General features: G+C 44.2%; 1 protein-coding gene across 13 annotated transcripts in view; it reads left to right on the plus strand.

Moving 5' to 3' along the window:
- Positions 1-12,442, plus strand: part of RABGEF1 (RAB guanine nucleotide exchange factor 1) — a 78,833-nt gene that overhangs the window by 11,233 nt on the left and 55,158 nt on the right. Inside the window, exon 3 of one of the 13 annotated variants that reach the window (XM_063646376.1) lies at positions 6,465-6,502. The exons of the other annotated variants lie outside the window; for them this stretch is intronic. Within the exon in view, the coding sequence (XP_063502446.1) occupies positions 6,465-6,502 (38 nt within the window). The remainder of the gene's footprint in view (positions 1-6,464; positions 6,503-12,442) is intronic. 13 annotated transcript variants of the gene reach the window in all.

Genomic DNA, 12,442 nt, shown 5'->3' on the forward strand with positions numbered 1-12,442 from the left:
AGGTGATCCGCCCGGCTCGGCCTTCCAAAGTGTTGGGATTACAGGCGTGAGCCACCGTGTCTGGCCTTCCCTCTTTTTTTCTGTTTTTTAAAACATACCATTAAATAAGTCTTTCTGGTAAAATCAAGTATAAATCATCTGAGCATCTGTTTCTATTATCCGCTTTTCCTGTTGGTTTTTAGTTATCTGAATGTGAGACATTGTGAATACAGTAAGGGTCTGGATGATGTTATTTTTCTGAGAAGAAATCACTCTTCCTTTTGCAAGGCAGGTAGAGTGGGGCTGATCACCTAATACTGCTAGAGACTGAGCTGAGGGTTGAGGTTGTGTTGCAGGTTGGATAAAGCCGCATTTTGCTTTGATTTGCCCTTACTCCTAGCAGGTACCCACCTAAGACTTTCAGCTGATAGTCTGGGAGTTTATAGGAGTCCCTCCCCAACAGAGGTTTTATACTGTCATATTTGTCTCTTGAGAACAATGAGATTGCTGAAAATTTCACTCTTGATTTTCAGAGGCTTTCAGTTTTGTTTTGAAGCCTTCCCTGTGTGGCTATAGAATTTGGATTGTGTCTTCAGGGGAAAACCAGCCTCCTCCCCAGATCTTTGACTCCTATTTCACTGGGCCCTTGAGTCCCAAAAGTCATAATCTTAGGCTGGGTGCATTGGCTCACAACCTGTAATCCCAGTACTTTGGGAGGCCAAGGTGGGAGGCTCACTTGTGCCCAGGAGTTCAAGACCAATCTGAGCAACAAAGACCCCATCTGTATAAAAAAAAAAAAAAAAAAAAGAAAGAAACTAGCCAGGTGTGGTGGCTTGAACTCAGCTACTCAGGAGGCTGAGGCTCAAGATTGCTTGAGCCTAGGTGTTCGAGCCTACAGTGAGCCATCATTGTGCCACTGCATTCCAGCCTGAGTGACAGTGAGACTCTGTCCCAATTAAAAAAAAAAGTCTTGGCTGGGCGAGGTGGCTCATGCCTGTAATCCTAGTGCTTTGCGAGTCCGACGTGGACGGATCTCAACAAGGTCAGGAGTTCGAGCCCAGCCTGGCCAACATGGTGAAACCCTGTCTCTACTAAAAATACAAAAATTAGCCAGGTGTGGTGGCGGGCACCTGTAATCCCAGCTACTGGGAGGCTGAGGCAGGAGAATCACTTGAAACCAGAAGGTGGAGGTTGCAGTGAGTCGAGATCACGCCACTGCACTCCAGCCTGGGGAACAAGAGTGAAACTCCGTCTAAAAAAAAAAAAGTCTTGATTTTTGTCTCTTCCAAAAGCTATCTCATGGTTCCTCATGTTCAGAAAAGAGAGTCTCCCATTGGGAATGAAGTCATGAGAATAAATGGACATTTTCGTAATTGTGGTGTTTTCTTTATAGCAGTGGTTCTCAAAGGTAGTTCCTAGCAGTATCACCTGGAAACTTGTTAAATTCAAATTCTCAGGCCCTATCCCAGGCCAGCTGAATCAGAAACTCTGGGGTGGGACCCAGTACTCTGTGTTTTAACTAGTCTTCCAAGTGATACTGATGTGCATTCAAGTCTCAGAAACACTGCTTGTCAGGTTAGTTGTTTGCTGTTTAATTTTTTACTCCCACCTTCACTGGGCCCTGGAGAATGTGGAAGGGACAAAAGTGAGAGAACACTGTCTCTGCAGGTACTTTGCCAGTCTTCTGATGAATCGTTTGAGAAACTTAGAAAACACCTATTGAGCACCTGCTCAGTTCCTGGCACTGTGCTAAGTGGCTAAGAGCATGGGGTGGACATGTAAGCAAGTAATTGTAATAGGACATGAGTATTATAATGGCTGTATTTATAAAAAGCTACAGGAACTGGAGAGAGAATTATGCTGTCAGTGGGGAAGATGGAGTCAGATGTCCCTTGATCCTTGAAGAGGGTAGGATTCGAAGGTGAACAGACAGAAGGGTATTCTAAGTGGGTTCATAAATAGGATGACCATGTAACTTATTATCCACAGGAGGTCACTTTTGAGAATCAAAGGGGGTGCTTTTAGGCCAGGACTGTTGCTTGCTAACTGGGGTGTATGATTGTCCTATTTGTAAAGAACAAGTGTTGCTGTGAACCCAGAGTTCAATGTAAATTTGTAGAAAACTCATTTCTTCTAATTATTTGTAGAGTTTACAACAATTCTTATTGGATGGTATATTTTTTTCCCTAGGGCTGCTGTAAAATATTACAGGCATACTTTGGAGATATTACGGGTTTGGTTCCACACCACTGTAATAAAGTGATTCACACAAATTTTTGTGTTACCCAGTGGATATAAAAGTTGTATTTTGGGCCAGGCTCCCTCTGCATCTCTGTGTTTCAGTTGGGGTAGGGTAATTTTCCTTTCAGTTTGAAGAGCTCTCCTTGGTATTTCTTCCGTGGATGTCTTCGCATAACAATGTTTTTTTCTCATCTGAAAATGTCTATTTTGCCATCTTTTTTTTTTTTTTTTTTTTTTAAGATAGAGTCTCACAGTGTCACCTGGGCTGGTGTGCAGTGGCAGGATCTTGGCTCGCTGCAACCTCTGCCTCCCAGGTTCAAACAATTCTCTTACCTCAGTCTCCCGTGTAGCTGAGACTACAGGCATGCGCCACCATGCCCAGCTAATTTTTGTATTTTTAGTAGAGATGGGTTTTACTGTGTTGGCCAGGCTGGTCTTGAACTCCTGACCTTGTGATCCACCTGCCTCTGCCTCCCAAAGTGTTGGGATTACAGGCGTGAGCCAACGTACTAGGCCATTTTTTTTTTTTTTTGAGATGGAGTCTTGCTCTGTTGCCCAGGCTGGAGTGCTGTGGCACAATCTCGGCTTACTGCAACGGCTGCCTCCTGGGTTCAAGCGATTCTCCTGCCTCAGCTTCTGCATAGCTGGGACTACAGGCGCCCGCCAACACGTCCGTCTAATTTTTTGTATTTTTAGTAGAGACGGGGTTTTTCTATGTTAGCCAGGACAGTCTCGATCTCCTGACCTCATGATCTGCCCACATCGGCCTCCCAAAGTGCTGAGATTACAGGTGTGAGCCACTGTGCCAGGCCTTTGCCGTCAGTTTTTAAAGGAAATAGTCACTGAGCACTGGATGCTAGGTGGGCAGGTTTTTTCTTTCAGCTTTTTTTTTTTTTTTTTTTTTAAGCCATCATACTTTAGTATCTTTCAGCACTGTCAGGTTATCTTCTGGCTTCTATTATTTCTGTTGAGAATTTAGCCCAGGCATGGGAGCTTATACCTGTAATCCCAGCACTTTGGAAGGCCACAGTGGGCAGATCGCATGAGCCCAGGAGTTGGAGACCAGCCTAGCCAACAGGGTGAGGCCCTGTAGCAACGTGTGGTAGCCGTTTTTCAGTACATTGGCCAGTCCAGCTCAGTTGGATGTCATTTACATATGTGTCTTATATTTTAGATACAAAAGACTTCTTAAAAGCTTAGAGCATAACACAAATATTTATTTGATTGCGCCATCTAACAAATCTGAATAAATACATTTCAGGTCTAGGCATTGCTTTTTGTGTTTCTCTAAACTAGTGTGTGCGTGTGTGTGTATGTGTATATCACTTTACCCAGCCACAGCAAGTGATTATGAATGAAATGGCTGCAGCAAAGCTAAAACTATGATATGCCTTTAAGAAAAAAATTCTGAGCTGAGTGCATTGGCTCATGCCTGTAATCCCAGCACTTTGGGTGGCCAAGATGGGAGGATTGCTTGAGGCCAGGAGTTCGAGACCAGCCTGGGAAACATAGCTAGATCCTGTCTCTGTTGGCTGGGCGTGGTGGCTCACACCTGTAATCCCAGCACTTTGGGAGGCCAAGGCAGGCGGATCACGAGGTCAGGATATTGAGACCATCCTGGCTAATGTGGTAAAACCCAGTCTCTACTAAAAATACAAAAAATTAGCTGGGCGTGGTGGCGGGTGCCTGTAGTCCCAGCTCCTCTGGAGGCTGAGGCAGGAGAATGGTGTGAACCTGGGAGGCGGAGCTTGCAGTGAGCTGAGATTGCGTCACTGCACTCCAGCCTGGGCAACAGAGTGAGACTCTGTCTCAAAAAAAAAAAAAAAAAAAAAAAAAAATTTAGCCAAGGATGATGGTGCACACCTGTAGTCCCAGCTACTTGGGAAGCTAAAGTGAAGAGGATCACTTGAGCTTGGGCAGTCATGGCTACAGTGAGCTGTGATCATGCCACTGCACTCTAGCCTGGGTTATAGAGCCAGATCCTATGTCAAATAAAGAAAAGAAAAAAAAAAAGTGTAAAGAAAAGAAATGCCTTTAACAGAGACCAACTAATATGTTGTAAGTTGCTGTTACTTTAGGTGGAGTTAGGAGAAACAATTTTTGGTCAGTAGCTTAGTGAATAAATTGACCATTTGTGCTGCTTCCTTGGGCAAGGGCGTAGAGAATGGTACAAAGTAGGCTACGGTAGCCAGATTATCTTGTATGTAATTTTAAGCTGTTAGTCCGGAGAATGACATGCTCAGATTAGAGTTACAATTTTGCTTAACTAAGGTGGGCGTGATCTAGTACAATAGAAGACTGTTGTCCAGAACTCATTCCTTAAGAATGCTCCCCTGCTTGCTCTGCTCATTCCAGCAGCAATCAACTCTACATTATATTCTAGGGAGTTGATTATCATTTGGAATTATTTGTCCAAGCTAACATTTGGACAAATAATGTTTTGTTATATTTAACATTAAAACTCTGACATTGACATTCACATTCATTTTGGAAGCATTATATTTAATCATATGAAAGTTGGTGAACCTTGGATTACAGATTGCAAATGCCAGTAAATCTTTTATTAGAATGATGGTGTCTTCATACCAAGAAGGTGAGGACTGAAAGATATATGAGTATGTATAAATCAAAAGAAAATAGTAATGACATAGAAAAATGAGCAAAATCAGTTAATCAAAGAAAATATACTAGTGCTAATAAATATCTCTAAAGATGGCTAACCTAAGGGAAATGCACATTAAATGATTTTTTTTGTTTGCCTGTCAGATTGACAAAAAATTAAAGTTCGATAATGCTATGCTTATGAGGTTATGGGAGACCAGATTCTCTCATACACTGTAGGTGGGAACGTAAATAGTATAGCCTTTTTGTCAGACCAGTTTGGTATATGTCAGAATTTTAAATGAACATACCCTTTGGCATTCCATTTCTGTTTCTAGCAAACTGCTCACATTTTGCGGTCTGCTCAAGGTCATGGTCTGCTCATAACCTTGTCCTGCTTGGCTATCAAAGATTTATAAATTTTGTTAGTACTATTTCTGAATTTAATAAAATACTTCATGTCCTGTTTACTTCAGATTTTTTTTTCTAGTCCCTTATTTGCTTTTATGTTTTGGCTACAGATAGCCTCTTAAAAACTAGCTAGATGTTTCAGTTTATGTATTTTAAGTTTTGTTTCCTTTTTGACTTTCCCTGCAGTTTGTAACCTTAGATAACCCTCACCTCTTTAGAACTTTCATGAATACTTCATTTTAGTTCTTTCCATTTTCTGTTTGTCTCTAAAAACTTTAACTTTTTAAAGATACCTGTAATTAATGTAGGGGGTATCAGATTGCTGACCACTTATTGCAACAATATTTATTGAAAATTTCTCCTTCCCCCCCTTCTTCTAACATTAAATTACCTTATATATTACATTAGATTAATTTCTGAGTCAGCGTATCCTGTAGTGGTTTGACAGGTCTGTTCTTGAGTTCACAGTCTTCTAACTAGTTTGCAAATAAAAATTCAGAAAATTAATTTAGAAAATCAAAAAATAATTGAGTCTGTTTATTTTTGCTGACAGAATCATTTTGTTGAGTTCCAAAAAGTCTTGTGAGATTTTTATGGCCATTTGTAGTAAACTTACACATTTTGGAATGTTTGACACGGTTATAACATTTATTTTCGCACATTATGTTAAGTATATTTCCATATTTTTATGTGGATTATACTTTCTCATTAAAATGTTTTTCAGGCCGGGCGCGGTGGCTCACGCCTATAATCCCAGCACTTTGGGAGGCCGAGGTGGGCAGATCACGAGGTCAGGAGATCGAGACCATCCTGGCTAACAACGGTGAAACCCCGTCTCTACTAAGAATACAAAAAGTTAGCCGGGCGTGGTGGTGGGTGCCTGTAGTCCCAGCTACTCGGGAGGCTGAGGCAGGAGAATGGCGTGAATCCCAGGGGGCGGAGCCTGCAGTGAGCCGAGATTGCGCCACTGCACTCCAGCCTGGGCAATAGCAAGACTCATCTCAAAAAAAAAAAAAAAAAAAAAGTTTTTCTACAGGTGTTTACATGTTGATGCTATTATGACTGATATCTTTTTTATACTTTCTAACTTGTTATTGTCTGTCTGTTACAAGAGTTCCACAGATTTCATGTACCTATTTAGCTTATTTCACATAAATGTGAATTCTTTTTGAAAGTTGGCCATTTTAAAGTTAATTTCTCAGCATTAATAGTGTTTTATTTTCTTCCTTTAGGCCTTCCGGATATATAGTCATCTCTCTCATATTACACAGTAAGCTCCACAGTGACTGAAATGATTTATTTTTACTTACATTTGTATCCCAAGTGCCTTTCGTACAGTAATCAATCAGTATATAAATATTTGAATGAGTGCAGAGGGAACACTATGGGAATATGTACCATATGCAGTAACTGTCTCTGGATGATGACTAAAACTTTTTTTTTTTTTTTTTGAGACAGAGTCTCGCTCTGCCGCCCAGGCTGGCGTGCAGTGGCATGATCTCGGCTCACCGCAAGCTCCGCCTGCCAGGTTCACGCCATTCTCCTGCCTCAGCCTCCCAAGTAGCTGGGACTACAGGCACCCGCCACCATGCCTGGCTAACTTTTTGTATTTTTAGTAGAGACTGGGGTTTCACCGTGTTAGTCAGGATGGTCTCGATCTCCTGACCTCGTGATTCGCCCGCCTCGACCTCCCAAAGTGCTGGGATTACAGGCATGAGCCACTGCGCCTGGCCGACTAAAACATTTTTTTTTGCTTGTCTATATATATCAGGTTTTGTAAATAAAGAGTATTCTTTACTTTTCTAAGTGGAAAAAAAAAATTTAAGGGAAAAAACATCACCCATAGCCCGTAAGTTTTGTTTCTTTTCTTTTTTTTTTTTTTTTTTTTTTTCTTTGAGAAGGAGTCTTGCTCTGTTGCCCAGGCTGGAGTGCAGTGGCGCGATCTGGGCTCATTGCAAGCTCCGTCTCCCAGGTTCACGCCATTCTCCTGCCTCAGCCTCCCGAGTAGCTGGGTCTACAGGCGCCCGCCACCACGCCCGGCTAATTTTTAGTATTTTTAGTAGAGACGGGGTTTCACCGTGTTAGCCAGGATGGTCTCGATCTCCTGACCTCGTGATCCGCCCACCTCGGCCTCCCAAAGTGCTGAGATTACAGGCGTGAGCCACCGCTCCCGGCCCATAAGTTTTATTTCTTAACTGAGGTCAAAGGATACCTTATACCTTATCGTTTTACTAGAATTGATTGGATGTTTCCTGTAAGTCCCAGATGAGTTGCCTGGAGAGAGGAATGACCTCTGAGGGCATGACATTGAACCCAGGAATAGAAAGCAGACCCTCAAGAAGGATCGAGGGAAACTACTCAACATCTGCAAAGCGTTTTCGTTTTGCTTTTCTGAGACGAAACTGGTTTGCATCCAGAGCCTTAAGAAAGAACACTAATAGTTCTGTGAGCTTTGTAAGTAAGCTTTGTACCTCTCTGTCCTTTTTAGGGTACCTGGACCTAGAATAAATCCCAGCCCTGGGGCACAATTTACAGAATCGTAACTGTCCCAGCAGCAGAGATCATTTTTACTCTGTCTTCCCTGACATAAGTGGGACCAATTGAATTGTGCATTCTTTTTTTTTTTTTTTTTTTTTTTTTTTTGAGACAGAGTCTCGCCCTGTCCCCCAGGCTGGAGTGCAGTGGCATGATCTCGGCTCACTGCAAGCTCCGCCTCCCGGGTTCATGCCATTCTCCTGCCTCAGCCTCCCAAGTAGCTGGGACTACAGGCGCCTGCCACCGTGCCCAGCTAAGTTTTTGTATTTTTAGTAGAGACAGGGTTTCACTGTGGTCTCAATCTCCTGACCTCGTGATCCACCCGCCTCGGCCACCCAAAGTGCTGGGATTACAGGCGTGAACCACCGCGCCCAGCAAATTGTGCATTCTTTATGTCCAGGTTGCTCAATCAGGCTCCTATTTATTGGAGTGCAGTGCTCCAACAGGAGCTGCGTGTGGCCCCTCGGAGCTCCCTCCTGGAAGCAGTGCTGTCGGTGGTTACCTGTCTATGGACAGGTCTGTCTGCCCAGGAGAGAAGGAGTTGAGTCTCACACAGTCGATCTCCCATGTTTCTTCCTGTGTTTACAGGATATGCTGTCTGTAGCTCTGATGTCCAATCTGGGTGTGCCGACTCTCCTACCTTCTACCATTATAGCTGTCACCACGCTATGTAGACTTTCAAATGATGTCACTCTCTTTTGGTGGTACCCTTGCTCTCTTTTTATACTTAGAAGCAACAGAATGATCTGAGTGGTGTGTTTAACTGATACACGTTAGTCCCATGATAGGTGTTTATTTTTATTAAAAAACGTTCATGTGTGATTTTTAACTAAACTTTAAAATTTGGAACAATCAATGACTTCAAATCCATAGGAAGCTGTAAAGATAGTACAGACACAGGTCCTGTGTACTCTTCTAGTTTGCTTAATGGTTACATCTTACATAACTATAATGTAATGTCAAAACCAGGAAATTGATATTTGTGCAATGTATGTGTATAGTGTCATGCACATTTCATCTCATACGTAGATTCCTGTAGCCACCACCGTAGTCAAGATACAGAACTATTCCATTACCCCAAAGACTTCCCTTATGCCCTTGTAATCACATCCTGTGTCATCAGTCCCCAGGGCTGCCCCCAGGTTTCGTAATTCGCTCGAGGCTCTCACAGGACATATTTATTCCTTGCTGTGGTTTGTTACAGTGAGAGGATACAAAGCAGGATTAATAAAGGGTAGTTGTGCATTGAGCAGATTCTACAGGACACCAGCATTGTTAAGATTCGAAGAGTCTTCTCCCAGCAGAGTTGCCCACGATGTGCTTACTTCCCCAGCCGTAAACTCTAGCAACATGTGTGAAGTGTTTTTTATTGTGAAAGCTCATGTACACCTCAGAATCCAGGGCTTTTATTGGAGGTTGGTCACATAGTATATTAGTTCGTTCATTCTCACATAACTATAAAATAATACCTGAGATTGAGTAATTTATAAAGAAAGGAGGTTTGGCTGGGCGCGGTGGCTCATGCTTGTAATCCCAGCACTTTGGGAGGCCAAGGCGGGCGGATCACGAGGTCAGGAGATCGAGACCACGGTGAAACCCCGTCTCTACTAAAAATACAAAAAAATTAGCCGGGCGTGGTGGCGGGTGCCTGTAGTCCCAGCTACTCGGAGAATCTGAGGCAGGAGAATGGCGTGAACCCGGGAGGCGGAGCTTGCAGTGAGCCGAGATCGTGCCACTGCACTCCAGCCTGGGCGACAGAGCGAGACTCTGTCTCAAAAAAAAAAAAAAAAAAAAAAGAAAGGAGGTTTAATTGGCTCACAGTTCGACAGGCTGTACAGGAAGCATTGCAGCTTCTGCTTCTAGGGAGGCCTCAGGAAGCTTCCAATCACAGTGGAAAGCAAAAGGGGAGCAGGAGCAAGAGAGAAGGTGCTACACACGTTTAAACAATCAGATCTCACAGGCGCAGAGCCGCAGGGGATGGTGCGAAACCATTCATGAGTAACTGCCCCATGATCAGATCACCTTTCACAGGCCCCACTTCCAACACTGGGGATTACAATTCAACATGACATTTGGGTAGGGACACAGTTCCAAACCATATCACATAGGCATATAGTCCCTTTGCGACTGATCACCGTTACAGCAACTCCAGAAGGAAAGCAGGTGTTTACTACGGTTTGCACAAAATATCTAGACAAGCTGGTACAGTGTGGTTCAGTACTGTAACCATACAAAACACCCGTATCATCTAGGACATAGGGCTAGTACAAGACCTCAGTTTCTAGGAGCTGACCAAGGGCCAGTCTAACCCAGCTGACCGAGCAGGCCCGTCTGAGAATGTGCATCATTTGAGCAACTCAGGCCTGCTGGGTTAACTGCTTACACCATTTTCCTTCCCCTCCTCTCCCTTGCCTTCACCACTCTTAACCTGGGAAAAGCACTAATTTGTCCTCCATATTTATAGTTTTGTCATTTGGAAAGGTAGTATAAATCCTAGAGTATGTGACCTTTTAGGATGCACTTTTTAGAAAACTCAACGTGTTGCTCGTGTTAATAGTTTGTTCTTTTTAGTGTTAGGGATTCTCTTGTGTGGTCATGCCCCAGTTTGTTTAACCATCCCATAGATGTTTATTTTCCCTTGTAAAGTTGGTTAGCATGTATAATTTTTTTTTTTTTTTTTTTTTTTGAGACGGAGTCTCGCTCCGTTGCCTAGGCTGGAGTGCAATGGCACGGCCTCAGCTCACCACAACCTCTGCCTCCCAGGTTCAAGTGATTCTCCTGCCTCAGCCTCCTGAGTAACTGGGACTACGGGTGCATGCTACCATGCCTGGCTAATTTTTGTATTTTTAATAGACACGGAGTTTCACTGTGTTGGCCAGCCTGGTCTCAAACTCCTGACCATGTGATCTGCCCATCTCAGCCTCCCAAAGTGCTGGGATTATAGGCGTGATCCACCACACCCAGCCAGCATTTATAATTTTAACATAATGGCTAATCACTCATGAGGGAAAGAGATTTTTGAACATTTTGGTTTTTTTTGAGATGGAGTCTGGCTGTGTTGCCCAGGCTGGAGTGCAGTGGCACAATCTTAGCTCACTGCAAGCTCCACCTCCCGGGTTCACGCCATTCTCCTGCCTCAGCCTCCCCAGTAGCTGGGACTACAGGCGCCCGCCACTACGCCTGGCTAATTTTTTGTATTTTTAGTAGAGACGGGGTTTCACCATGTTAGCCAGGATGGTGTCAGTCTCCTGACCTCGTGATCCGCCCGCCTCGGCCTCCCAAAGTGCTGGGATTACAGGCGTGAGCCACCGCGCCTGGCCTGAACATTTTTAAATAATAGAAACAGACTGAGTCTTGCTGTGTTGCCCAGGCTGGTCTTGAATGCTTGACTTCAAGCCATCCTCCCACCTTCACCTCCCAAAGTGCTGGGATTATAGGCGTGAACCATTGCACCTGGCCCTGGGGAAGGGATTTTTGTGTTTATTAAGCGATTAGTATGTATCATTGCTTTATAGCCATGTTATTCTATGGTCTCTACAGTAACCTTATTCATTCCGTTTTTGTTCTTTCAACAAATAATTGAGAACCTGTGATATGCCCAGTTGTGCAGGAGAAAAAACCCTTCAAACTGTGTTTTTCCTCTGCTCACGCCACAGCACTCATCAACACAGAAGACTTGCGTGACTGTATGTGTGGGGTTCTTCCCCTGCACACCACACTGACTGGGTGTCTTCTAGTTCACTTCCTGCACTATCTACCAGGAGGTAGTGTCAGATCGCACAGGGTGAGGACTCAGTCCCCATGACTGCCCCTCCTAACCCCCATCAGTTGCAACTCTGGGCCTCCAGAAGTTCTAACTGACCAGCTTCAAGTTGGGGTTCCCATGGCTCCCTTTTTAGATTCGATTAATTTGCTGAGGTGGTTTACAGAGCTCAGGGAGATGCTTCTATTTACCGGTTTATTATAACGGATATTGCAAAGGTGAAGGAGATGCTGGGGGCGAGGAATGGGGGAAGGTGCAGAACTTCCATGCCTTCCCTGGGTGCACAACCTCCAGGAACCTCCACTGTGTTCAGCTGTCTGAAAGCTTCCTGGGCCCAGTTCTCTTGGGTTTTTATGGAGGCTTCCTGACATCAGCATTTGTCCCTCAGAGTATAGAGCTGGACCCTCTCTGCGGAGGGTTTAAGACCAATCCAGAATAGACCTTGGGGCAGGTAAAAGGAGGGTAGGAGAAAGTCAGAGAGGCTGCCCATGAGGCCTAACACACCCAGCCTTATAACAAAAGCCTGGGGCTGGGCGTGGTGTCTCATGCCTGTAATCCCAGCACTTTGGGAGTCTGAGGTAGGAGATCACTTGACGTCAGGAGTTCGAGAGCAGCCTGGCCAACATGGTGAAACCCCATGTCTACCTAAAATACAAAAATTAGCTGGGCATGGTGGCAGGCACCTGTAGTACCAGTTACTCGGGAAGCAGAGGCAGGAGAATCGCTTGAACCTGGGACGCAGCGGAGGTTGCAGTGAGCTGAGACCTCACCACTGCACTCCAGCTTGGGCAACAGAGCGAGACCCTGTCTCAAAAAAAAAAAAAAAACAGAAACAAACAAACAAAACCTAGGATGAGGGCTCTGGTAGTTACCAGCCAGAGACTGTGGAAGAAAACCAATATATATTATAAC

The sequence above is a fragment of the Symphalangus syndactylus genome, chromosome 9, assembly GCF_028878055.3.
Source record: "Symphalangus syndactylus isolate Jambi chromosome 9, NHGRI_mSymSyn1-v2.1_pri, whole genome shotgun sequence".
Classification (NCBI taxonomy): Eukaryota; Metazoa; Chordata; class Mammalia; order Primates; family Hylobatidae; genus Symphalangus; species Symphalangus syndactylus.